Source organism: Vanacampus margaritifer, chromosome 5, assembly GCF_051991255.1.
Source record: "Vanacampus margaritifer isolate UIUO_Vmar chromosome 5, RoL_Vmar_1.0, whole genome shotgun sequence".
Lineage (NCBI taxonomy): Eukaryota > Metazoa > Chordata > Actinopteri > Syngnathiformes > Syngnathidae > Vanacampus > Vanacampus margaritifer.
Window position 1 is genome coordinate 16,160,448 of NC_135436.1, and position 27,182 is coordinate 16,187,629.

At 40.6% G+C, this 27,182-nt stretch overlaps 2 protein-coding genes across 4 annotated transcripts; both read right to left on the reverse strand.

Annotated features, from left to right (window-relative positions):
* Positions 1 to 199: 199 nt before the first annotated feature.
* Positions 200 to 10,717, reverse strand: rilp (Rab interacting lysosomal protein). 3 transcript variants are annotated; one of them, XM_077566924.1, is made up of 8 exons: positions 10,160 to 10,717; positions 8,654 to 8,783; positions 6,586 to 6,707; positions 4,935 to 5,138; positions 3,597 to 3,760; positions 3,059 to 3,181; positions 2,869 to 2,946; positions 200 to 1,871 (listed from the first exon to the last, which is right to left on the reverse strand). In XM_077566924.1, exons 1-8 carry the CDS (start codon positions 10,487 to 10,489, stop codon positions 1,757 to 1,759), a joined length of 1,266 nt encoding a protein of 421 aa, XP_077423050.1. In that variant the 5' UTR covers positions 10,490 to 10,717; the 3' UTR covers positions 200 to 1,756. The 3 variants fall into 3 exon arrangements, with proteins under 3 accessions (XP_077423050.1, XP_077423052.1, XP_077423053.1); XM_077566926.1 differs by having other exon boundaries at positions 202 to 1,871; positions 8,654 to 8,780; XM_077566927.1 differs by having other exon boundaries at positions 202 to 1,871; positions 4,935 to 5,120.
* A 493-nt stretch (positions 10,718 to 11,210) lies between these two features.
* On the reverse strand, positions 11,211 to 26,822 carry prpf8 (pre-mRNA processing factor 8). Its single transcript, XM_077565976.1, has 43 exons — positions 26,654 to 26,822; positions 26,004 to 26,127; positions 25,741 to 25,909; positions 25,372 to 25,536; positions 25,001 to 25,219; positions 24,700 to 24,912; positions 24,456 to 24,581; positions 24,174 to 24,279; positions 23,708 to 23,898; positions 23,482 to 23,601; positions 23,190 to 23,379; positions 22,938 to 23,057; positions 22,705 to 22,839; positions 22,485 to 22,614; positions 22,059 to 22,255; positions 21,479 to 21,685; positions 21,047 to 21,210; positions 20,831 to 20,957; positions 20,470 to 20,662; positions 20,163 to 20,350; positions 19,837 to 20,075; positions 19,509 to 19,655; positions 19,211 to 19,421; positions 18,937 to 19,053; positions 18,598 to 18,845; positions 18,337 to 18,516; positions 17,902 to 18,037; positions 17,106 to 17,275; positions 16,893 to 17,022; positions 16,638 to 16,784; positions 16,371 to 16,531; positions 16,075 to 16,266; positions 15,726 to 15,963; positions 15,490 to 15,618; positions 15,169 to 15,282; positions 14,886 to 15,059; positions 14,543 to 14,736; positions 14,200 to 14,439; positions 13,518 to 13,659; positions 13,267 to 13,407; positions 13,010 to 13,149; positions 11,887 to 12,089; positions 11,211 to 11,761 (listed from the first exon to the last, which is right to left on the reverse strand). The coding sequence occupies exons 2-43, from the start codon at positions 26,113 to 26,115 to the stop codon at positions 11,607 to 11,609; spliced, it is 7,020 nt and encodes a 2,339-aa protein (XP_077422102.1). The 5' UTR covers positions 26,116 to 26,127; positions 26,654 to 26,822; the 3' UTR covers positions 11,211 to 11,606.
* Between the last annotated feature and the right edge of the window lie 360 nt (positions 26,823 to 27,182).

Here is a 27,182-nt window from a genome sequence, read left to right on the forward strand (position 1 = left end):
GACAGATTGCAGTTCAAGTTTTCTTTTTATTAATTTGTCATTTAACTACAGGTAAAAATTTGTAATTTTCACATAATTTATCTTTCAATTTACTTACTTAGCACATACATTCAAATCTTAGCATTCAGCTAATAGCATTAAGCTTTTAAGCATTTCCACGCAATTTCTGCAGAAATTGCTCTTTGTCTAGTTTTATTTTATTTGAAGTTCTTGAAGTGGTGGATCAAACCTTAGCAATTACATTAATAATGCAAACATGTTATGTGTTGAATAGACTTTAATGATCAATGTGTCGGTATCACAGAAAAATGTGCATCTTATTTGCATTCAGATGTAATTCCATTTCTTTTCGGCATAAATAAAACTTATGCTTACAAAAATAAACAGCAAATGCAGTTGGAGGAAAAATGACTGGTATGTGTGGTTCCAATAGTGATCACTGGCCATGCATTGCTGTGGGCAACAGAAGCAGTTTAAACTCATGACTGTCATTTCTGTCATTTCAAATATGTATTCACATCCATGGCACACCAGCATCAAATACAGACCCACTAGATGACATGTGCAAGTACCAATGTGCTTTCAAGAGTATTTACAATACCAAGAAATGAAACATGTTTTGAAGCAAAAGATTTTGTTGCAACTGGATTGTTTTCCACCACCATTAGCATCTGTGTCTGTCTTACAAATGAAGGCTGAGCCCCGCATAAAACTCCAGAAATACGACATGTCACAGTGGAAATGTTCCATTTCGCCACAAAAGTCTATGTTTATCATAATCTTGAAGCAGTTAGAGTTTGGGAGTCATGGCAAATTTTGATATATTTTTTATATATAAATATATATATATTTTTTCTATAACTTAAAAAAAAGTTAGGTAGCCCATAAAATATGCCTTTTCTGCTAATTACAGTGCATTACTTTCTGTACAAAATCCGAGTAAATCCTTGTGAGAATAGGTTCAGAAGACATACAAACATACAGTATATTAAGATAAGATAAGATAAGATCAGCAATTAAAGCAGCAGTTTAAGGCGCAAAAAAACAAAAGAAAGATAATACCTCATCAGAATTCAATTGAAATTCCTCAAATGAAGTAAAACTTCCAGAATGGTATTGTGGTTAAATTGCTATTACAATTTTGAAGTGCTTTTTAAGTGCTTCCTATCCTGTTAAGAGTGCACTTCTCATTCAAAATACTTCTATTGGTTAATCTTTGGTTTTTAAAAGGGAAAAAAAAGGATGCATAATATAAATATAATTTTTCAAAAAATTAAACTTGATTCTTCTAAGGAGAATACAATTACTTACATATTTTCTTAAATGAATAAAAAAAAAATGTGGGATATAAAATGAGAAGGAGAAAAAGGTGAGAGAAGTTTGTCTCTTCGTATAGTTGCATAGTATTTTTGTGAAATGCTGGGAAGCTTGCAGCAGCGCATTGAAGTCATATATTAGAACAAGTAGTGGGCTAAAAGTAGTGATGGGAAAATGAAGCTTCATGAACAACTTGCGATACTTTTTTTTTTTTACTCCTCTAGGTGGTGCTCTTGTTTTAATGATGCAGTGGAAATGTAATCAACTTCCATTGCATCTTTCAACAACAACATCTAGAGGAGTAAAAAAAAATATTGCAAGTGGTTCATGAAACTTCATTTTCTCATCTAGCTAAAAGGGTAGCGGGATTGGGGGTGGGGTTTGTTAAAAACAAACTTGCAACAGACTTGTCATGTCTGTCCATGCCTCAGGAGGCCCGTTAGTGCTGTGACTCCCCGCTGGCCTCGGAGTCTGCGATGATATCCCAGCTGGACGCGGAGTTGCTCATGTGGGCGGGGCTCCGGCCACTGCCCGACCACGTCAGGAAGCCTAAGCTGCACCACACAGAGACAGACAGACAGACCTTAGGTCAGCTGCATGGGCGGGGATTAAGGCTAAATATAGCAGAGGATTGGCAAAGCTCTCATGATAATAAACAGAAGGAAGACTAATGCACAAAAGACCACCGTGGTCAGGAGTTACTTTTTTATTTTGAGAGTTGCCAGCAGTCTTCTTGATTTGCGTGTCAATACAATAGCCAAGTAATTCCTTTCTTCACAAAGCATATTCTGCAATTTTACCCTCTTCTGAATGGTCAGGAGTTTTCTCTGTTTTCAATACAGAGTAAATTTTACTCTAAAATGAGTCAATTTGGTCCCACTCTAAACAGAGTAAAATTTACACTTGGAACAGAGTAAAATTAATTTTACTCAAAGTATTTTTACTTTTGTATGTACGAGAGAATTTGCCTATAACATTAAAAACATTTTTTTTTCACTCCAAAATAAAATTTTGCAAGGAGAGATTTTGACTAAATTTGACTAATTTATTTAAAAAAAAAAAAGTTACACAAGAATTGAGGAACGAACTCACGACCTTCAGCTCGGGAGACTGCCACTCTACCGCCTGAGCTATGCCACTCCTACTGTTTGCTTAAATCCAAGGAGAGACCAAAAACATCTTGGTAACTCTGAGCAAAAAGTTACGAAGATTCCAGCTTACATGAGCGATATACTAAGACAAAGCAGGAGCCGTGTGGCTGAGGGAGTAGATTGGCTGTCTCCCAACCTGAAGTTGTGGGTTTGTCCCTCAACCCTTTAGTGACTTTTATTTTTATTTTACTCTCTTCCAAGTGTGAACTAAATTTTACTCCATTTAGAGTGGGACTAAGTAAAATGTACACTACATAATTTATTGTGATATGTAAAATGCTATAAAAAAATAAATAAAAAAACACTATAAAGCGCAGACTTCCGCAAAAATACAGATTTCTGCATCAGAAGTACAAGGGTTCCACCCCCAAAAAAAATCTGTGATACACATTTTACTCACAGGTTTCGAATACGTGACTCTGCTGGCTTTTCAGTACCATCCACTTCTGTCACAGGACCTTTGTCTTCCTCGTCGTCACTGAAGAGAAGAACAAATTATTGATTCAATTCATCTTTGAGATGAAAACTTTCAGCAAATACACATTTCCGATTAGTTGGGTTTTGGAACGTGACGAATGAAGAGGCTTGACCTGCTGCTATCAGGCGGCGGAATTCCAAGCATCTTGGCTTTGATGACTTTTCTTCTCTTTGTGATGGCAGCTCGCACGGCTTCCAGGAGGAACCCAGGACACCGTTCCTCGTTCAGAATCTCCCTGGAGACACAACACAATGGATGGTAGCTGCTTTCATTTGTAAAAAAAAAAAAAAAAAAGTAAGCCAAATTTTTTACAAACATTTAGGATAAATCTGCAACTAAAAGGAACAAATGGAAGATGTTTTGACATAAATTGATAATGAATATGCCTTGATTAGATCCTGAACAGATAGAGTGTATGTTCTGAGCAGCATTGACAGTTTTTGCTTCATATTACTGCCCCCTAGTGGTATATAGCAAGACAGCTACTTGTTCCTGTTTGTGGGCCCTTATGAAAAGACAAAAGAAATTGTGACATTTCAAGGCCTTGAATACAAAAAATATGGTAATGTAGAGCATTTAAAGTATACAAAACATGAAGACTGCACAGACATAGACTGAATATATCAAACATAAGTAGATAGTTTACCTACCTTTGATAGTAGTTCAGCTCTTCTTGCACCAGGAAGAGGTTAGTTTTGAGCTCATTCCGCTCAAAAATGATGTCCCGCACTTCCTTCTTGGTGAAGCAAGGCATGTCAGGATCCTTATGGTCAGCTGAAGGCTCTTTCTTAATATTCTCCTGACTCGTACTGGACTGGATAGGATACAAAAAGGCAACCTTTACTGTCAAAAGAGCCATTTTAGGCCAAATATATAACAAAATATATGTCCGGAGCCGCAAAACCTTTAAACATTGTGATGAAGGAAAACAGTGTGCTAGTGTTAGTCTAGTGTACTGAGGGCTCAAGAGCCAATTAGAGCCACACCATAACAGAAAATATGCAGCATCCAATATTTTGAGATTCATTTTTCTTCTACCTTTTGTCTTCCGCTTTTTGGATTTTTTTATTTTTGTTATTTATCAGACGTAATCATTCAGACTTTTCTGCCTTACTGTCAAATTTTGGGGCAATTTTACGGACATATGGTCATTCCTGCCTCTCTTCTTCCTTTTTTTTTTTTTTAAACATTTTCTTTCTGCCTTTTTGCAATCAATTTTTTTGACATTGTTGGCAACTTTTATTTATTTTATGGTAATTTGGGGGATTTTTTTCATTTGTTTTTAGACATTTTATAGTGACTTTTTAAATGTCTTTTCTTCCTTTATGTTTTTGGTTCGCCCCCATTTTAATAATTTTTGACTTTTTTTGGGGGGGGGGGCAATTTTGTGTACTGGTACATTATATGGTCATTTCCGAGATGTCTTATTTTGTTTTTGGAGATTTTATAGTTACTTTTTGAAAGTTTTTTTTTTCCTGCTTTTTTTTTTAATGAATTTTTCTGACTTTTTTTTTACAAAGACATTTTATGGTACTTTTCTGCCTTCTTTTGTTTTTGGACATTTTATGGTTACTTTTTGAATGTTTTATATTCTGCCTTTTAAATTTTTTTAATTTTCTGCCTTTTTTTGGGCAATTTGTGTACAGTATATGGTAATAATTTTATGCTTTTCATCTTCATTTTGGACATTTTATGGTCACTTTTTGGACATTCTTTAGGTACCGGTATTTATGCAATAAAAGTTTAATTTCTACTATTGTTTTTAGATATACACAGTGATCCATTGGAGAGAAAAAACTCCACACAATTACATTTCACTTATGTTGGTTATCCTGCAGTTGTTTGAAATAAGTTCAGTTTTGTTTTTAATTCTATCACTCTGACCTACAGTCAAAGGTTGTACCTTTCCCCCAACCTATAAATAAATGTGCACTGTTTTTAATGAGCGTACAAATATAATGGCTCAAGGTGAGAAATAAGCACCATACATGGCTGTTGCTGTTGGTTCTGTCCATCTGTGCTTGCAGCTTTTCAATCACTTTGACTTTCTCTTTCAGGTCGGCCTCCATGTCGGCCTTTCTCTCCACAGTGCTCTTGAGCTGGGCCTGCAGCACGTTCTGCTTGTGCCGCAGCTCCGCATTCATCTTCATGAAGCGCTCCAACTGCTCCTGGAGCTGCACGGGAGCACATGGCTATCAAGTCCAGGACAGATCACACAATAATTAAAAGAAAACTTGCCTAAATGACAGAATAGACCAAGTACATTTACCTCATTCACTGCCATTGACGGCTATAGACGTAAAAAAATCATTTGAACTATTTCTATTAGTTTAACTTTTTTTCCACTTTTGTTAACAAGAGTATGAAAACCTAGATTTTTTTATTGTACATTTATCATGAGTTAACTAGTAAGTCATGTGATTAATTACAATTTTAAAAAAATTAATCGTCTGACACCCCAAATTTTTTAATAATCTTTTCTTCCTTTTTTTTATTAGGGGCATCAGGCGATTACAATTTTTATTTGTTATTAATCACATGACTTCACTAGTTAACTCACGATTAATCACAATTTTTTATATCTGTTCTAAATGTACAGTAAAAAATGTTCTAGGTTTTCATACTCTTAACAAAAGTGGGGAAAAAATGTGAAACTAATAAATAGTTCAAATTAATTTTTGACGTCTATAGCCGTCAATGGCAGTGAATGAGTTAAAAAGGAAGTCAACACAAGTAGATCACTGAGCGTCTATTTGATCACACAGAGAAATGTGTTTGTCTAACCTGTGATTAAGGTCACCGGTCTGGATGTAAATAACAAATACACACCCAGTAATGACAGCAACTAACATCATGTGGTACAAATAGCACGGCACACGCTCACAAATGGAGGGAAAAACCTGTTCAGACCTGTCTAAGGTGCAAGTTACCCTTAACCAGGAACTCTAAAGGACACTTGTCATACAGCTCCTATTGTGAGTTTAATTTCTAATTCTAACGACATAAACTGATGCACTGAACTTTGCATCTGACAAAACGTTGGGTTAATCATGCATATTTTACTTCAAAATTACGTTAAAAGAGCGTTATATTTGCATCATCACTACGCCAAGTAAATCGTTTGAATGTGTTGCAACAGGTGAGTCACCTAGGAGCCATTTCAAAAATGGCAGCTGAGAAAGCATGGAATTTTGCCAAGGTTTAAGCATTTCAATTTTGCAAAAATCAAGAAGCATGTGAAAATTTCCAGATCAAAGTCTGGATCTGGAAGAAAATTGCCTATTTTTATGAATGAGAATAAAAAGCTGGAAACTGATCTGATTATTTCACAAATATTCAGTAGAACCATCTGATCAATTAGAATGATTATTTAATCCAAACTAAACATGCAGATTTTTCTCAAATCAATAAAATAATATTACAGATTTGTGTAAATCAGGATTTATTTCAATTAGTATCATTATATTGTGCAGAATTTTATGAAGGGAAGAGCTGATCCATCCTATAATGTCCATGTTGACATATCAAAACCAAAAACAAGCTTTATCCAAATAAATAAATGTGGAACCCCCACTGTTGAAAGCATACGCCCTTTGTGCACGTAATGGGATGAACCCCACAACTTTTATGTCCGCTTACCGCCTCCACCTCCTTGGAGATGGTGGTGACCTCTTGGACTTTAGCCCTAAGCTCGTCTCTCTGCTTGTCCACCACCTGCTTCAGCTTCAGCATCACTTCTCGCTCCTGCCGCTGGACACGATCTGCACTCCACAAGTGGACAATGAAAAAAATGTGAAAAAAAAAATACCCAAATACAGAGTACCTGATTAATAACTTAAAAAAAACAGAATATAAATATTACTGTAATAGACAAAAATATTAATTAGAAAGTGAGCACATGACATATTGTAGCTACTGTATTCTTTTTTTGTTTTCTGTAAAGTAAACAAATTGAAGCCAGTGTTGTAACACTTTTGACTGTGTCATTTTTTCCTCGATTTTTGCCATGCTTCAAGTAAATCAGCCACTTTTTGAAAACTTTGCTTCTGTGTGGAGACTTTGTGTGCGGTCATGTGACTGTCTGGCTACATTTGATTTGATTGGAAAGGAGTCAAACGGCGCTATTGTGGATCTACTGGAATGGTGGCACAGTCATGTGACAACGCCCGAGGTACAAATCTCTCTGACGAATCAAACTAAAAAGATAGATACAAATAAAGTAGCGAGCAAAATGTTCCTCAGTGTAATGAAGTGAAAGTACCATTTCTTCTTAACAAAAATACTTAAGTAAAATTAACAAGTGTGTGGCATTAAAACTACTCTGACAAGTACAGCTTATACAAAAATTTACTTACATAATAGTAAATGCTTAAAAGTGCCGTGTTACTACCAACCTGTGTTTAACACACACATAATAAATCTGAATATTTTCTCACTGACCACTCACTACTCAATGTTACAATGGAAACTAAACAAACAAAAGCTAATACAAAAGTTTTATCTTCACACAGAATTTCTCAGCAGCTGTTCCGGAAGGGAAACATGCCACATAGCACTTGTTATTTTGCTCCATTGCACTGAGGTACAGACAATTTTCAACAAATAAAACCAAAGTTAACACAACGTGACATAACTGGCAAGTGAGTTTTGAAAGCCTTTAATTATTATTTTTTTTGTACACATAAAGGTTTGTTTGTAGCTGCAGTACACACACACACACACACACATTTATATAACCTACATTATTTTGACTAATATATTTTAACTCATTGACTGCCATTGACGCCTGTAGTCGTCAAAAATTCATTTGAACTATTCCTATTAGTTTAACATTTTTTCCACTTTTGTTAAGAGTATGAAAACCTAGAAAAAAAATACTGTACATTTAGAAAAAATTTGTGATTAATCGTGAGTCAGGCGATTACATTTTTTTATCATAATTAATTGCATGACTTCACTAGTTAACTCATGATTAATCATTAATTTTATATCTGTTCTAAATGTACAATTAAAAAAATTCTAGGTTTTCATACTCTTGTTAACAAAAAAGGAAAAAAAAAATTAATAGAAATAGTTCAAATGAATTTTTGACGTCTATAACCGTCAATGGCAGTACATGAGTTAAACATCCCAAAATAGTAACTGTCGCTATATTACACTGCAATTGCAACGCTATACTGTGAGGCGTGGGAGCCTGAATTTGCAGTCATATTCAGTTACATGTCCTCCTGCCCCAAGTTTTGCTTCCAGAATGACAAAATATGAGTCATCAACTCCACCCTCTTACTTGACATAGTTGACCGAATGATGTCAACAATCTGGGAATCATTAGCAGACACGGCAATAATGTAACTAGTACATATTCAGCCACATGATTGTAATACAAAAATTCATCCGTCCATTTATCCTCATCGTGAGTGTGCTGGAGCTGACTTCAGACGGAAGAATACTAATGAATACTGGATATGAAAGTATATATGTATTGTGACTTTTTTTTTAGTTTGATGGTGTGTCGTGACTCGTGAGATATTTCTGATGTAAAATACATGCCATGGCTAAATAATGTTGTCTTAGACAGATGGGTGATGCTAAATTGATCAACTTTTAGACCATATGTCATCTAATGTGGGGTTTGATCATGGTGTCAAAGTTTGATTTGCCGTGAAAAAGGGGTGCGAGGGCCCATTCACCGATGCTTTTGACGTACCATCCTGCGCATGGCTGCCTTTTAGCCTGCTCTGCAGCTGCCCGTTGTCTTCCTGGAGCTGCTGGATTTGCGCTTGCAGTTCCTCACACTTGCTCCTCCACTGCTGCTCCTTTCGCTGCTGTTGCTCCTGCTTGACAGAACAAGAGGCAACGTCAGACGGATGAGACACAAATAGCGTTTCAACGGTTGTGGGACACACAGCCTGAGCAACTTGAGAACTTGTATTAACACGTTCTCTGGAGAGTTTTTAAGGTGCGGTCAGACTTGGATACTGCACAGTAATGTGAATTGCAATTTGCAGGAACCTATATTTTCAGAAATGCCAGTAATGATAAATATTAAATGTATTATAGCTTTAACAGAAGTGTAGTGCTACTGTAACATAAAAAAGGAAGGTACAAGGTAACAGTACAGTCAAAATTCAGCCTGTGTCAACTGTCAACATGTTTTATATAGTGTAAGCCAGGGGTGCTCAAGTTCGGTCCTCGAGGGCCCCTATCCAGCCTGTTTTCCATGTTTCTCTCCTGCAGCACAGCTGAATGTAATGATCAGCTAATCAGCAAGCTTGCCCAGAAGCATGATAACGAGCCTGATCGTGAATCAGGTGTGTTAGCGGAGAGAAACATGGAAAACAGGCTGGATAGGGGCCATCGAGGACCGAACTTGAGCACCCCTGGTGTAAGCTTTCATAGAAACGAGGAAAGTTCAAAGTTTAAATTCAAAATGTAGCACAAAGTGTTTGAATGCTGTGTAGGTAAACGTAACTGTAATAGAATCAAAATAAGTACAAGTGACAGTGCAGCCAAAATGTAGCCTGTGATAATTATGTTTTTTTAATTAATTTATTTATTTTTAACTAGAGATGTAGTGTAACTGTATTGAACCAAGGAAAATACAAAGTAACAGTACAGTCAAAGTTCTACCTGCTTCAACAAGACTTATATATTGGCCGCACTGTCACTGTAATAGAAGTGTAGTATAACTAAAACATAACCAAGGAACGCACAACGTGACAGTACAGTCAAAATACAGCCTGTGTCAACATGTTTTCAGACTTGGATTTCAGTCTGCTTTGAGAACTTTGCTAAAAAAATATATCAACACTGTATTGTACAAGTAGTATTTTATACTGTTTACACATGGTGAAAAAAATACATTTTCAAACAGAAGCTGCATAGAGCAGTAATTCATTAACACGGGTTCATTTTAATTCAGCTTTCAATTACTATTATTATCTATTATGGTAATTTCGACCATGTTGTGATGTAATTACAGATTATTATTTTTTTCATATTTAAAAGATACATGCGTTACTGCTTTTTTGCTTTTGTTTCATCAAAGGAGACAAATTTTAACTGACTTTGAGTCATAATGTTGCAAGCTATCTGTGTAGCTGGTCCACGTGCATGTAATAGACGGCCATTACTTTTGTGTTACTATTACTGTGTTGTTACAATATTCAACACACCACTAGTCACAAGTGAAAGCGACACATTCCGTTCTCACCCTGGTTTCGTGATTTTCGTTGATTTCGTCGCTGTCCTTGCCAGCCCGTTTCTTCTGCTGCAGCTGTAAGCTCTCGAAGGTCCGGAGCAGTTCTTCCTCCCTGTGTTTGTGTGCCTGATTCCTGGCCGTGAAGCTCTCCAGAAGCTCCAGCACTTTCACCACCCTGGGCACCAGGCCTAGGACGCTCTCCTTGCCGTAGCCGTCGATGAGCCTCTCCAGCTCGGCGCCGATCACTTTGGCGATCTCGTAGACGTCGTCCACCGTGAGAGACGAGCAGCTCTTGTCGAAGCGGCCGCCGTTTGCTTGGCTGGGAGACGCAGGTAGCTCCATGTCTGAAGTCGAACGCTCCAGCTTGTCATATTCAGCGACAACGAAACCGAAGGTGGCTCATCGGAGCGATCAACCGTAAAACAAAATGTCCAATTATAAGGGGTGGAATGGAAATAAACGTAAACAGCTCATACGGTCGCGTAAATAGAAGGGAGGAGAAAACTGGGGCATCTGATACTGTGTACTAAAAGTGTATGATAATACTGGCGAGCTGAAGTCAACCCGCTGTTGGACCCTCCCACTTTCTAACCAATGTAGCACAAGCGCGCGTACAAGCAGAGGATTTGCGTGACAGGTTGTGTGGTTGTACATCCACCTGAGCGTGAACAGTTTACACTTAAAAAAAAAAAAGAAAGAAAAAAAGTTGTATCATTTATGTATGAGGGTCACTATTAGACATTTATGTGGTGTAATTTTCAGTATTTTTTTTTTAATATACAGTATGTGAATAATTTATTCGTAACCAGTAAAGCACCTCATATAACCCTGATCAAGCAGACTTTGAAGCAATCAACTGAGGATACGCTCGAAAGGATCAGTAGGTTGGTGAAGTCCGCTCTTGTCTTCCAAGTCACAAGCACTTATACAACTGAAGTGGGTTGAAACCTTACCACTGAATGACTGACCTATTCTAGAGGCAACGTTGATGCTTGCAAGTTAATGGATTCAAGCCATTCAAAGCTATTGCAAGGTGTTTGAAAAATAAAGGACATAAGCACACTTTAATGTAAATAAAAAAATGCCATCTTTATTTAAATCCAACCAACGTCGCAGAATAGCAATAGGGAATTAAGTGACAGGGAAATCAACATTTTACTTCTCAATTGGCAGGAACAAATACTTCTGCCTTTGAAAAAAAAATCATGAAATTACAACATCATAGTCCTGTAACCGAATAACCAGACACAAATGCACATTTGATGTAGTAGCACTTCCCTCAAGAAAACAGACTGCACATTGACTGCAACTAAAAGGGACTGTGGAAACAAACTGAATATAGGAGGAACAACAAGAGGTGTCTAGTTTTAACAATAAAATGTCCAAACAGTTACACACATTTCAGGAGAAATTTTACAAGAGTGATTCTAACAGGGTCGCATAAAATGAGTCTTTCCGCTCAACCATACATATCCTCACGATCGGCGTTGTAGATTTCACCCTCCTGTAATGAAGCAAAATTTAGGAAGTGCGATGGTCGATGGACTTCGTGGTAGAACTCCTTGGGGTTGGCCAGCTGCAGGTCATACTTCATGTTAGGGTCATGACGTACACCTGAATAGGAGGCGGGGGGGAAAAAAAAGTATGGTGAAAATCTTATTTTTAAATGCTGAAAAGAAATATTATGGATGATGGCAAATGACACCTCCACTGAGAAGTGCAATAAAAAGGGTACTGACCCATGAAATTGTAGTTCCAGGAAACTTGACCTGGTACCATAAAGAAGCCCAGGAAGCGATCAGAGAGCAGCATCTGGACCCTCTCGTAGTGGGACGGCAGGTAACCTTTCGGGTTGTTGCCCTTGTCTGTGTTTTGCCGCCCCCACTCGTAGCCGCTGGGCGTCAGCTTGTAGGCTGTCAGTGTGCAGGAGCCAGGTGTGAAGCTGGAAATTAAACAATATTAAGTTGTTGCCTTTGGAATAAAGAAGTTGCAATCACATTACCACTGTTGCAGGTCCAGGTTAGATATTGATTTTTCGCTCTCTCATTAACTTAAAGGTGCATGTCGCAACATTGACACAAATTGGAGTGTTAAAATAACCAACACCCACACATGTTTTAAGAATTGTATAATGGACAGGAGGCACTACTGTGGCACAATGGCTGCTGCCCCGATTTTCCTGTACAGTCAAATAATGATCGGCGGTTCGGGACCGAATCTTAAGCTTTTGTCAGGCAGGCACGTGCACGCTCTCTCGCACCGCGGAAGCGCTGGGAAGGCGGAAGCGTTTGGGACAAGCGTGTGCCACAGCAGATATAAAAGTGTGTCCAAATAATAATAAACCAAGACTGCAGTGCGACCCTTTGTCTCCCGGTGGCTCATTTTGTTCGACCATAGGGCCGAAAGTTTGGCAACATGCAACGGGAGCTGTCCACGGAGGATCTCTCTTCTGTTCCCCGACCACGGTCAGAATAACACTGTCTAATGTGACAAAAAGGGCAAAACTGAAGTCGCACAAGCGTCGCAGGAGGACGTGGATCAATTTTGGTGCAGCTTTAATATTGGAGTAGGTGGGAAAAACCTAAGAGGATGAAACGGGACCCACAGCTTGCTTTCTTCCTGCTAAAAAGGTAAGACCTCGTCACGAAAATGCGATAGGGTCTATTGATGATAAGGCCTTTCCAATCCACTTTCTGCCAGAGGGGTTGCAAATCTGCAAAAACTCGGTAACTTGTGTTACCCCTTTAAATATACCAAATGCAATCAAATGTAGTTCACTGACATTCGACAGCTTCAAGGCATAAAAATAAACAGTTTTTTAAATATCCTAACTTCCTCAAAATACCCAGAGATTAAGTTTACCTGCACGTGATGATGATGGTCTTTTCTCCATCCCAAGATGGGTTGTCAGCCATGACCTTGGCGTGGGTTGTGACATCCTGGGGGGACAGCTGTGGCGACTCATTAGGCTGTGTGTGAATCCAACCGAGGGGTTCCATTTCCTTTTGGAGAGGAAGATATGTCAGTTTGAATACTTTAATATTTTAGACATTGACTATATTGTACCCAAAACAAAAAGAGTCCTTGCGTAGAAGGAAGGGAAGTTTTTCTAATCTTACTTTCAGATATTCGTGTCCTGGCAGCTGGTTGGGCAGGTGGACAGTCTGGTGGGTGCCCCATTGAGGCACCATGACGATACAGCGGATCTCCTTTACCTGAGGGTTGTCAGGTGGGCTGGTGCCGTACAGGTAGCCTGCAATCTGGATCACAAAACAGTCCATTGAGGTTGATTCTGCATAGGTGTCAATCAGGATCCAAAGTCACCTGTAATCATGACGGCTCTGTAAAACTATTAACCACTAGGACATACCTGTGCACGCAAATCTGAAATGCAGATAAACTTTTTGAGAACATTCTTGGGGAGGATGTAGGTGTATCCTGTCTCCTTGATGTCATCAGAGGACACATAGATGTGGTTGGTGCGGAGATGGAGGTTGGCAGCAGATATAGCTCTGGCAGAGGACGTACAACGAGCGTTGAACTTATTACTCAACAGAAACTACAGTAAAACCCAGAGATAGTCTAGCTCTGATATTTGTTTTTTTTATGTCTGCATTACTTTGAAGGGAAAGTAAAAAATGTTATTTACAATAATATGTTCTAAAAAATGTCATTTTCATTAATACTGCGTTTGTGGAATATGAATTAAGCATCAAAATCCACCAGTTATGATCCATCTCAGGGGACGGCCCTTTTGCTACTCATTTCCAGTCGACAGCAAGTAGCAAAATGGCCACCCCAAGATAAGACAAAAAGCGGTGGATTTTGCTACCTAATTCATATTCCACAAAAGCAATATTAATCAGAATACCATGTTTAGGGTAGTCTCTTTACCATATTGCATTTTTTTTTTTAACTTGACTTCCCTTTCAAGCTGTTAATATATAACACAATATAGAAACAATAACATTTATATTTACATTTGCTATTAAAATATATTTAGACAGTGACGTCTCTATATAGATGGGGGGGATTCTCAATCTGCCACATACCTGACCCTCCATTCTGTCTTGGAGGAGAACGTCTGCGTCTCGTAGTTCGATGTGGTTGAAGTGATGATCTCATCTCCGTGTTTGTTGACGGTGCGCGTTTGCGTGGCTGTGAGCTGCGATTGCTCTTTGGTCTGCTTCTCAATCTCAGCGATCTGCTGGCGCTGCTGCGAGGGAGCCGAGATCTCCATGCCCAGGATGATGTCACGGATCTCAGATTGGGTGAGTGATGCCACGTTCACACTGGAGGGGGAAAAGCAGCAGACGTGTTGGGTGCTCGATTCTTTTGTCCTGTTCCTCATGGTCCACACAAAATTAAGCTTGGTTCAGTCCACACAAGACTTACTTGTTCTTTTTGCCGTAGTCAGCCAGAATGAGGTCTTTGAGTTGCACTTCTACTTTGATCCATTCCTCATCCGTGAGAGTGGGCCAAATGTGATGAGGCTCAGTGATGGTGGTCTTATCAGGTTTGAGAATCACTTTGGCACGGTCATTGTTGACGTGGAGTGCTCGTAGGATCAGGATGAGTCGAGAGAAGGCCTAGAGATGGAGCATATAAAAACTTCTTACACACAGACAAGTAATCAGTTAAACGTTTCAGATAATTAATGTTAGCCCAAAAAAAAAAACATGAGGGAAAATACCAAATCTTAAAATCATAGCATTTTGTGGTTCTGAGGAAGACTCACTGTGTAAGAGGAAATGGTTTTAAGCCAGTCGTCGTAAAGATTGAACAGCACCATCTGGGGCTCGGTGGCTTTGAGGATGAGGTCTCCAAACTTCTCTACCTTCAGACAGGCCTGGAAGGGCAGCTGCAACTCAGAGCCCTTGATAACAATGTTGGGGAAGTCAAGCAAGTGGACCTGAGGAAAGAGAAGGATGCCATCAGAAATGTAACACATTCAAGTTATATGAACATTCAGAACTAATAATTAATCATGAATCAAATAGTACTAGGTTTGACTATCATACCTCCAGAGGGTCCAGCATACCCTTCCTGGTCACAATGATCTGCTTCGGTTGCTCTTCCACAGGGAGAGAGCGGATCAAGGCAGCAACTTCTTCAGCGGTCTTCCATTTAGCAAGCTACAAGGAAATGAAGCTGCATTATTAGTGGGTACCAACATTTTTATTTTCATGTCAAATCATCGACTTGTTCATCACTTGCTAATTGTTGCTTACAAAGAAGCAGCTAATGGTGTCTTTGTTCTAATTACTCTCCATAGCCAAGAAGAAGTCCATCACTGTGATCACTGAACTTAAGCGTGGGCAATTTACGGTCAATGTTCTTACCTGCCCAAGACGTTTCTGTCCGGCCCACACAGATGTGTGAATGATCTTGAGGAAGAGCTGTCCAGTCCTGGGGTTGAAGATGAAAATGGCTCCATTGATGGGTTTGGTGGTCAAGTTGCCCTCAAAGGTCTGGTGAAAAATGAAAAAGCATCTGAACATTAGATGAGTCCATAGCAATAACTGATACTTTACTTGGTGAATATTGTGAATCATGTAGAGCATGAGTCAGCACACACCTTGTGGATGGTGACTCTGTAGACGTTTGTGTCGTCCACAAACCAAATGATTTGGTTAGAGAAGAGCTCCCCGTAGTTCTGTGAGGACAGATAGGGCTCAGTGGGCTCAGAGGAGTAGAGCTGGAGACCCTTGCGGATGCGCTCCCTCAGCACATAGAGGGCGGGGTTGGCCTTCATAATCTTGGCCATAGCCTGCTGAATCAAAGGCTTGCTGCCCGGAAACCAGTTTCCATAGCCGCTGCACGAAGACAGGAAATGCAGAATTTGGCCAATCGTGTTGATATGTTGAAGTTTAGATTTACACAAGAGCATGCAAGGTGATTTTATGCTTAGTTCAAACAATGCTAACCTGTGGAGGTTGTAAGCCAAGTCGATGGCAATAAGCACCCCAGTGGGGGAAGGGTAGATACTCATGTTGTCTGTGGTGTAGTCCAAGAACTTGGCCCTGGCGTACCGCTCAATGTCATGCGAGTCGTAATCGCCCCAACGCAGCTGAATGTCAATCCAGTATTTCTGTGTGGTGGTGCTGTCCATCACATCCCTGCAAGAAGAGCAGCAGCAATTTACTCAATCTTTATTTTTATGATCATACAGACCATTCACATTTGAACAGTTTAGAGGTATTTTAATATTATAATGTCTTACTTTGAGTCCGCAAGCAGAGATGGTCGAGAGACGTTCCACTTGTAGGATGCAAAAAGGAGGATGTCGGCACAGGATGAGTTCATCTTGTACGATTTCCTGGGGTGGATAGTCTCCTTTTGCACAGTCTCGATCTCGAGAGCATCTAGCTCCTGGTCAAACACCTAAAAGCACAAACAGTCACATTTGTACAAGAAGAAAATGAGATTATAATCTTTCATTTTCTGTTATGCCACAGGAATTATATGATAGAAGTGAAATAAAACCAACCTGACAGAGATCCATGACAACGCTCTCGTGGATCTTCTGCCACAAGTGAGCTCTGAAGATCTGAATGAGTGAGATCTTCAAGGTGGGAATCTTTCCATGCATGAAGATTCCAGTCAGGTCAAGCTGCACCTGGAAACCCACATAGACCTACAAGAAGCGGGAAAAAACTATTAGCTTGTATTGCGCTTTGAACACCCAATATTACGTTTAACAAAAACTAATTATAATAAGTAGAAGTTCTATAGCTGGACTTACATTGGCTCTGTTGATTGTGGGTGACCACCAGAGGGTGAAGCGACGGTTGGGAATTTGGTTGAGACCAGATCTCTGAGCATTTGTCAGCTTCTTCCACTTCATGGATTCTTCAAATCCACTGGCCTTCTCCCTACATGCCAGAAAGAAAATTGTTTTGCTATGTGTATTTATTCCATTGTCAACTAAGATGACTGCATTCCCATATCTTCTCACCAGAAGAGACCCTCCCAGGTAGGGAAGTAAGTGCCTTTAAAGAGCGTGTGTTCCAGGATGCCCTCCACACCACCTAAGGCCTGGATCATGTCTGTGCGATAGTTGTTGAGGTTCCACAGTTTACCATCATGCCTCTGGTGGGTCCACCAAAATGGATTCTGCTTTAACACCTGCAATCCACAGACAAATCTAAATACGGATTCACACGGATGTTTGCCATCTAATGTGGAGTTGTCACATGTAGAGATGTAACGATAACGGCAATATTGTGATATTAAAACTGCCACAATATTAAAAGCAGCATATCTATCGGTTTGATTTCCATGCAGTTCTAGAACCCTTCGGTGGCTATTTTTTTAGTACAGTTCAATTAATTTTCACAAGGCATGTTTTGGCCCTTCTATGTTTAAAATCCACGCTAATGGTTAGATGAAGGGGAACGTAGTATGTGGAAGAACTCAATGTGTGCTTGCAGTAGCAAGTAAGTGCCTCAATATATATATATATCATATTTTTATAATATTTTTTAATTGCTGTAATGTACAAAAGCACAATATTGTGTGTGTGTGTTTTCTTTAGCATGAGCTCTTTTTTAAAAAAAATTTTTTTACAATATATTGTGACCTTTTTTGGTATTGCCAACCTCCCCACAATATCTTGATAATTATCGTATCGTGACCTTCATATTGTATTGTGATGTTTGGATATCGTTACATCCCTAATCACATGTCCAGGCTGACAGGAAAGGGGTTAAACTTGAAATATAACATTTCAATCGCACGTCCTTCTGTTGTACCTGGTATTGTTTAAAATCCGTCCTGACTCGCCAACCCTTATCATAGGCCAGTGTGTGTCTGTCCTTTTGGAAAAGGGTGTTGATACGCGGGATTCCTCTGTCCCATGAGTCCTCTAAATCCTCCAACGTCAGTCGCCTGGCAGACAGACACAAAGGGGTATTTGTTTCAGTTGGAATTCTAGCTCTCTTTCTGTATTGTTAATGAAAACTAGAAATGCTTGGGTGAAGACAACCAAAATGGCTCCCATGTGATCGCTAACGAATTCACATGCATTCCAAAAATATATAGCAGGGGGAAGTGAATCGCCATTGAGGGAATAAAATTATGCATTAAAAAAAATAATAATGATAATAATCTCAACAGCAGATACATTACTAAATCCAATGTTACCTGATGAGACAGATTTAAAACCAATAAGCCGCAGAAGAGCATACCTGTTCTGTGCAATAGCCTCTTGCCTCTTGAGGGCATACTCAGCCCACACCCTCTGGGAGTCAATGAACTCACTTTCCCATGGCTGAATGTAACGGTACAAATTTGGAATGAGCTGGTCCTCTTCATGACTCATTCCAGACCTGAAGTGGGTGATTCCCACATCTGTCTGCTTGGACCAACTGGTGGGGAGAGAATGGTTTAAACATAACTTAACCAATAATTAGTTTAAAGTAAAGTAAAATATATGGATCCTGACTTACCGCAGATCAGACTGTGGAATGAGCACATGGCCCATGGACAACATGCCCAGGCCTCCTAACTCTTTGGGAGTATAGAAAACAACGGGCGGGAAACGGCTAGGCATTTTAGAGTTCAGCCCGATCTTGATACGGGTCTGAATCTTGTTCTCACACTTAACCAGCAGATCCAGCAGCTCCTGTGTGTTGACTACTGCTTCACGGAAGTAGGTCATCAGGCCAATAAGAGCTGTGTTCCATTTGTTTACAATCTGGAGGTAGAAATAAGGGGACATTGCAACATTTGACAACCACAAGTTTCAGTGTTTAAGTCAGCAGGTTTATAGCCTAGTTCCGTTTTACCTTTGTGAACGTGGTCGAGCCTGAAGCCATCAGAATCTGGCGCACTCTGTTGTGGAAGCGCTGCATTGATTCATCATCCACACGCAGGAAACATTGAGCTGTCCTCTCTTTGGTAACCTATGAATGCAAAAATAGTAAGAATTAACCAAGGTAACAGGATACGCAAAAAATCATCCGGTTATTTGATGGAATAATCAATAGAATAATCGGTTCGAAAAATACATGATAGTGAGAGACCTAAACTCTTAATCAATGAGAGACGGCATTTTCTCACCTCATTCTGCAAATTCCAGACACCATCTTTGTGGGTGAACTCCTCGTAGCTTGTTCGACATTTGGGCAAGATGCGGCACTCAAAGCCACACATGTTGAAGAGCAGGTTGGGATTGTCTTTGCTATAGACGGACACAAAGCTGTTCTCCCACTGGACTGTGGTCACAGACCTTGGCAGGCGATTCTTGATGTCCCAAAAGACGGCACGTCCACTGAGAAACATACAACAAAGTTATGCCATTTGTCACAGACTTCTCTAACCTGTAAAAACTGGTGTAAAAAGGCGGATTAAGACCTACAGATTCACATCATGCTTCATCAGTCTCATTCGGGCATCACGTGGCCAGCACTTTTTGTTGTTGTAGCCCACAATGTTTTCATTGTTTGGGTCGGGGTGCTCTGTCAGGTACCTCTGGATGAGGTCCCTCGCCTCATCAGCAGAAAACCTGATGAAGGCATAAAATCATTATCATTTGGTATTTCAATTAACAAAAACATTCCATTAGACAAAGCAGATATGACAGACAATGACATCAATTCAAAGAATGTACTTTTGTCCATCAGACACGTACTCTGCCAGAGTTCCATTTCAAAACATACACACAGGAAGGGCCGAGTCAATCTAACCTGAAGAAGATGTGAATGCGGTCAATGTAGCGGCAGTACAGCCTGATCGGGTGGGCACTTTCTGTTGCCGTATCTTGGAAACTGAGGAAATCGTTGGGCATTTGAGGTGGGCCTGCCATCTCGCTGGCACGGTGCAAGCCCAGCACCAGCAGATCCATTACCAGGCCGTAGTACTGTACAATGAACGAGGCAAACTGGAGGCCCCGGATGATGCCGTAAGAGTTTGTGTGGTTCATGTCCTAAAAAAAGAGTTGCACGCACATAAAACAATCAGGTTTACATTTAGTAATGCAGAAACTGAACATTTTGAGTAAATCACCGTTTACCTTGTAGTTGATGACAACATTGTTCTTGGCTGTCATGTAATCAGCAATGTTGTGGTCAACAATGAGACGGAGCAGCCTATTAAGCAACGTCAAGTCGATCTTCTCATACATCTTTTCATAACGTGACTCAAGCATCACATTGCACTCTCCTTCTGCAGTTTCCCAAACATCCTGCAAGTTGTTAATGCCTGCAAAGAACAAGATAATTTAGTCCAGATAGAGTTGTATAGTTTAGAGCTTATGTTCTAAAAGATTCAGTATGTTGTGTAAAGATTCTTCTATAAATTGCTTATATGACAGGTCTGACCTTGGCACCACTTGTAGACGAGCAGCGGAGGTGGTTCAGTATCAGCCGGTTTGATCCAGGGTGGGAAGAGTCGCCTCTTGTCTGCTTCATACCATAGATATTGATCAAGGTAGGCATCTGTGATCTTCTCTAGTGGCTCCACGTCATACACTGGCACCAGGTGGCTGTACAAGTCCATGAACTCAATACCCACCTATACAGGGGGGGAAAAAACAGGGCTGATTGTGATGAAGTGGCTTTAGATTCAATGGCTAATGGCATCAGAGGGGAAAAAAACATATCTTTGTCATTGTCACGTATGGAGGCATCCATGCAATGTGAACATTGCTTGAATAAAAATAAATAAATGTTCTTTGCTGACCTCTTTGAAGGCTCGCTGTGTGAGCAGATGACGCTTGATCCTGGACAGAGCCTCGTGAGGGTTGTCATAAGCCTGCTCGATCAGCCCGAGCTCTTCCCTCTGAGACTGGTTCAAGCGAGATTTCACACTAGAACACACAGACATACAAAACAGGACATCAATGAAGGCATTTTTTTTTACATGGCAATTAATATCAAATGTTCAATGAATGCTTACCTGTAAGCCTCTTTAAGCCTTTCCAGAGCCAGGATTAACAGCTTGGTATCATGTTTGTATGACAATGGAGGGAAGGGGATGGGTGAGAAACGTCGACTTTCCAGCCAGTGCACAGTTGTGGTGTAAATGGCTACAGCTTCCTCAGCTGTGATGTAGGGACCATCCTGAAAGCAAATCATAATTACTTAAAAATGTGAAAGAACAAGATACAATAGTAACATTTGAGACTACCTTAAACCAGAAATGAAATTGATTATTGAGTAATGAGTACTATAAAGCAACGTCTTAAAGGTGACAGGTCAACTGCAGCTGCAGCCAAGAAACAAAAGCCACCATTAAATGTAATAGCCCCCCCCCAGTTCTTAGGCATGTGCAAGCAGACCAATGCAAGTGCGTCTCAGTAAGAAGTTTTCACATTGTTTTTAATAATACCTTCAAGTAGTTGTGCTGTCTCTCCTGCTCAGCCTTCAGGTACAAACGCGTCAGTCTTCCCAGGTTCTTTTTGCAGACTGTCTTGTCTACAGTGGCCCCACGGCGGATTCGCTCACGATTGTAGTGGGCTGTGTTGGTCCACCAGTCAGCTTTGGCCTTCACGTAGCGCAGGATCATGTTCTCAATGGGTGTTGGCAAGCCAGGTACCTGCAGAATTTAAACTCTTGACTTTTATAGTGTTAACAAAAGTAGTCCTTATTCCACATTATGGTAAATGGACTGCTTTTTATATCACGCTTTAAACTACACCATATGGTGCCCAAAGCTCTTTACAATTGTAGCCTCATATTCACTGTGGCCGGCTGCTACCATGCCAGGCGCTGCCAAGTCCACTGGGAGCAAATGGGGGTTCAGTGTCTTGCTCAAGGACACTTCGACATGGTCACCAGGGGTGAGGATCCAACCCACAACCTCATGGATGGGAGGCGACCACTCTACCACTGAGCCATGCCACCCCAATAGAATATCACATAAAAACTATATCGTGATGTCCTTTTACAAAAGCTTGCATGCTACCCACCTTCCACGGGATGTTGGCCTTCCAGCATCTCCAAGACTCACTGAGGTGCTGCAAGATGGTTCTGGCTTTGTTCTGTTTAATACCCTCAGGCATCATGTCCAAAATGTCGTGCATCACAGCAGCACGCAACTCCAGGTCAAAGTGCGACTCCACACGCTGTTTGGTAACAGTCTTGGCCACACCCTTGGAGTGACGCCCTGCATGGAAATTTTACCAAAACGGTTCACGCAAAATGACATTTCAAGTGTTCAGAACTCTGCTGTTTTAACTTTGCATTACGTGATCATGATGAGAGTATCATTAACAGATCAACTGATCCTGTATGACCTGCTTGGTAAGGTAAATCACTGGGTCTTGTAGCATCTTTAATTTGTTAAGTGAGGCTAAATACAAGAAAATCATGAACATCATAAGAATGTGACCCACCTTCAAATTGCCTGGCCAGCAGATTTCCAAGCCACCTCTCCAACAGTGGCGTTATTCCCCTCATGAAAAAAAGCCACACCCTCCAACCAGGTGCCCAGAAGCCACAACCTGGTCCTTTGCCAACAGGACCCTGAGTTAACAAATAAAAAACATGACTCAAAAGGCACTGAAGGCTTTCAGAGGTTTGCGACAAAAACAAACAACAAAAGATTATACTTACTGTATTGAAGCGGTAGTAAATGAGATGTTTCAGATCTTTGCACATTCGGATTTGTCTCATCAGCTTGTACTTGTAGCGGTACATGCCAGTCAGCTGTCCCACATGAGCAAAGATGTACTGCAGACCATCAGACAGCTAAAGTACAAAGACAGTTCTACATTTAGTTCTACAAAACTGCCTAAAGTATAAAACTCAGAAGGATTAAGTTTTGGGGTATAAATAGCTAATATGACCTGGAAAGCATCCACATTTCCCAGTCTGTACTGCACATGACTGTCCACCACCAGCTTGCTGAGTCGCAACACCTCTCTACAGAGATGGAAAGCATTGCCAAATCTGGACTTTTTACGTTCCTGGGGGACAAAAATAGTGTCAGGTGGAGGAAAACAGACAAGTGGGGTTCCGAAACAACGCTTCAAATGTACCATTTACAGCTTTACGTTGGAATTATTCAAAAAGGAAATGTTCTGGCTTTTAGTCTGCACCTTTGTGGTCAGTGTCTTGACAGGCTTTAAGTTGAAGTTGTAGTCCAAATGCAGGTAGTTGAGGTTCTTTCGGTGGATAAGCAGATTGAGCATGTTGTAACCCTGTCGGCAGACCTGCAGGCCCACCTCCACCCAGTCGAGCTTGGTGGACTGAAAGAACTTGGTGGCCTTGAAGGAGCGGAAGAGATACCTACACAAAGGAGCAAGACAAATTTTAATACGCAATCCGATCTGACGAGTAAATATGCTTCAATTAGAACATGAGACATTTGAAATATCCAGTGAGGCACACCTCTTTTTCTGGGCCTTGGGCGGTCTGTGTTTGAGAGCATTGAGCACGTAGTACTTCAGCAGTTTCTGGTATGACACACGCACTTTTACTGGTTGTCCTGCAGGGCAGTGCTCACGATACCTGTAAAACAAATGACAATCCTATTAAAAATAATATATAAATAAAGCTCAAGGAGCCTAATTCTACTTAAGATTGTAAATTTGTCAATGTTTTTTCTTTCACTCACCAGTTCTTGATGAGAGGGATATCTATGGCTCTCCTGGTGCGACCTGAACGCAAGTTGAAAGGTCTTGGCGCCCACAGCAGAGCAATGCCATTGGCTGTGTTGTCAGTGTAGAGAGGAGTCTCCTTGAGGAAGGGCTCCACAAACTCAGGAAGCTCAAACTCCTCGTCATCATCAGGAAGAGGCTCTTGACTCTGAAAGAAAGCACAAGGTAGCAATGAAAATGCAATGTAAGAAAAAATTGGAACGGTCACAAAATCTCATAAATTAGATATTGTGTGCAATATATGAATGATGGCAGGCTAACTGCAACTGCGGCCAGTGATAAATGAAAGCCATCATTCACTTTATTATTCCTCCAGCTCTTACGCACAGGCGCGCAGATGCTGACAACTTTGCTCAAAATTTTGAATCAAAATAATTCACATACGTGCATAAAACATTGGGATTATCTTAGAAGCACACTTACCTTGACTGAATGCCTGTGTGAAATGGGGTTGATCAGCGGATCAAAATAAAATGCAGGAAGATCTGGGTCCTCCGTCTTGATGAACACCACATTTGGTGTGTGGTACCTGCACACAAGGCAATCAGTGGAAGTTTTTTGTTGTTATTTACAACCAGTGAAAGACAATTTCGCTACTTTTAATACAAAAAAAAAACAATGGTGAAATATGCCCCAACAACAAATCACTTGAAAGTTTGTGATGGTAAAAATCAAACCAAATGCCACTGTAGAGGAAAAACCTACCAGGTGAGGTGGACATGGTGCGGCAAATTGTTGTACAGGTAAGGGAAAGCAATTTTGTACTCCGTCCTGATAGGCTGCCTAATGATTATCTTGTTAATGTCATTGAACTCATTCCAGTCTTCATCCCTATTGAAGAAAAAAATACATTAAACTTGAAACAGTACAACACAAGATATGTGTTTAACAACTGAAAATAAAGTTGCTGAATAATGTGTGCGTTTTGGTGACGCCTGACAGTTCTTACTGGAGGTTAATGTCTCGAACAAGAGGCTCAAATTTTGGTCCTCCAGGTATGGCCATGTTTAAAGCCTTGGAAGTGAAGAAGGCCTTAAGATCAAACAGATAAAAGTAGTTGTAATCCACCAAGTCTGTTAGCAGCTGGTTGGCCAAGCGGTACAGCGTGGACATCATGGGGAGTGAGAACTGCCATCGACGGTAAGTGGTGCCATTCACAAACCTGAAAAAATAAACGAAAAGCAGTGTTAGAGGGAATTTGTGTAAATAATGAAATAACTTTTTAAAACACATTTCAAAAGGCCTTTTACTTTGTGGTGTCTTTGAGGGGCTGGTGCTCATACAACCATTCCACAACAGGACCATCCTCCTCTGTGTCCAGCTCCATTTGAATGGCCTCCAGAGGTTCGACATCAAGGATGTTGTCTGCGTAATCTAGCGGCGGCTCCTCATCATCAAAGGGTGGGAAGCGCATCCTCTTGAAATGTCGTCTGTCACGCTTCTCTCGACGCATCATGATCCACATCGTGCTGAGAGAAAGCCAGGATTACTAAATATTCTAAATCTCAAACATACGGTCGGTAGCAGAGGCAGAAAGAAATATTTAACATGCAATGCCAGCGTCTTCAATTTAACTGACAGCAGCAGTTTAATTAAAATAGATGGGGATACTCCTCCTTACCCCCATTGGGCGATGTAGACTGGCTCGATAACCCATGGTATTTCATTCACAAATGAAATGGCTCCAGTGATGTGGTAGAGTACAGGTACATCTCTAATCTGTTCCCAAGGCATCGGCATGTTTTCCAGCAGTTTCAGCACAGCATGTGGCATGTACTTGAGGGCACTGTTTGAAGGAGGGGATAGAAGAAAAACAAAAACTGTATTAAATTTAGGTAGAAACTGTTGAAAATTTTAGACCATTGGACTCATATTTGATTTGAAACATGCATGCACAGGTATTCTATTCTACTGGATTTTAAGATGATAGCAAGTAAAGTGACTAATAAGAATGTATTACGCAATTAATGTTGTGTATTTCAATTCTTACCCTAAGTAGACCCTCTTGTCATGCCGAAACTTCCTATTGGTCATGTCACCATGGTCCCTGATGATCTTCCGGACATGTTCAGGAGGCATGTCTTCCTTCTGAGCATCCACAAACCCAAACTTTCTCTTCTCCGAGTAGCGCTTTGCCTGCAACTGCTGCCATTTCCTCGCTGTGTGGTTTAAAGACATTTTACACATTGCGACATAATCCCACAATGTCTCATCTTGAGCATACGTAAATAAATGTGCGGATAGGCAGCAAACCTTTCTCTTGGAGTTTCTCTTCGGTCATGTAGTCTGGGACTTGTGGTGGAAGGGGGACACCCGGAGGTGGGATACCTGCTGGGACCCCGCGAAAGGGGAAGGCAACGGCCATGGTGCCTCACAACTACAAATAAGACCAGTAAACACGCAACGTCAATAACGGGCACATACTGGTTTCTCGCAGTCGAACCCCTAACTATTGTAATTCATGCTGCGAAAATCAAATCTCTTACCAGTTGAGTATTATTCTCAAGTAGGTTATATATTCTAACGTTGAGAAAACACGTTTTACTGTGGTTAAAATGATGTTGTTTTTCCTGTATGATAGATGGCACAAGAGCCGATGTTAGGCTAACATGAGAACTATTTAGCTAGTTAAGCTAGCCCATTGTGGAACGGCCACAGCGTAAACTTGAAAAAAAAATCAGATTGTATGAATGTTTAAAGTGAAAGTAAAGTAAGATAGCACTATGTGTAATTATTTTATTATGGGGTGGAATAAAAGTCCTCGTTTCGACTTTTTCTACTAAGCGCAACAATGGCGCTAAAGGCCAAACGTGGTAATGGCGGCGCACAAGCTAAACGCTAACCAATTAGCACAGCAGCCAAGGCAAGTAAGTTACAAACACAATCAACGCAGCGTCGCTCACCGTGCTCCCTTCGCTCCCACGACGATTTGCTGACCTGGAAGAACCTTTTTTTATGCACGCTCTTGTTCACTAAAACATGTTTCTTTCGATGCAGTTAGGTCTTCCGAAAACTGCATCACACATGAGAAGCAACGATAGTCATACGACGTACGCTGACTAGTTAAATTCCCGGCGGAAAATACGTCAGATGAATGACGTTTAGTACTGAAACGTAATGAGACTACGCTGAAAAAAATGCGCAAGCGCTACTCACTGATACCCGGATGAGAATTTCCGGCTATCTAGTGCCATCTACAGTGTTGGAGTATATCCAACAGCATATATCTTCAATACATCCATCCATCCATCCATTTTCTTGACCGCTTTTCCTCACAAGGGTCGCGGGGGTGCTGGAGCCTATTCCAGCTGGCTTCGGGCAGTAGGCGGGGTACACCCTGAACTGGTTGCCAGCCAATCGCAGGGCACACAGAGACGAACAACCATACTCACAATCACACCTATGGACAATTTGGAGTGTTCGATTAACCTG

What these genes read in the sequence shown, in the direction of transcription:
- rilp (XM_077566924.1), bottom strand. Translation starts at nt 10,489, where the DNA reads ATGGAGCTACCTGCGTCTCCCAGCCAAGCAAACGGCGGCCGCTTCGAC. An exon ending in CCGCCGCCTGATAGCAGCAG is followed by an intron (nt 2,947 to 3,058) that starts GTCAAGCCTCTT and finishes TCTTCTCTTCAG; the next exon opens with TGACGACGAGGAAGACAAAG. An exon ending in GAGTCACGTATTCGAAACCT is followed by an intron (nt 1,872 to 2,868) that starts GTGAGTAAAATG and finishes TGTGTGGTGCAG; the next exon opens with CTTAGGCTTCCTGACGTGGT.
- prpf8 (XM_077565976.1), bottom strand. Translation starts at nt 26,115, where the DNA reads ATGGCCGTTGCCTTCCCCTTTCGCGGGGTCCCAGCAGGTATCCCACCT. An exon ending in ATCCCTCTCATCAAGAACTG is followed by an intron (nt 23,602 to 23,707) that starts GTGAGTGAAAGA and finishes TTTGTTTTACAG; the next exon opens with GTATCGTGAGCACTGCCCTG. An exon ending in CGCATTCACATCTTCTTCAG is followed by an intron (nt 19,656 to 19,836) that starts GTTAGATTGACT and finishes TGCCTTCATCAG; the next exon opens with GTTTTCTGCTGATGAGGCGA.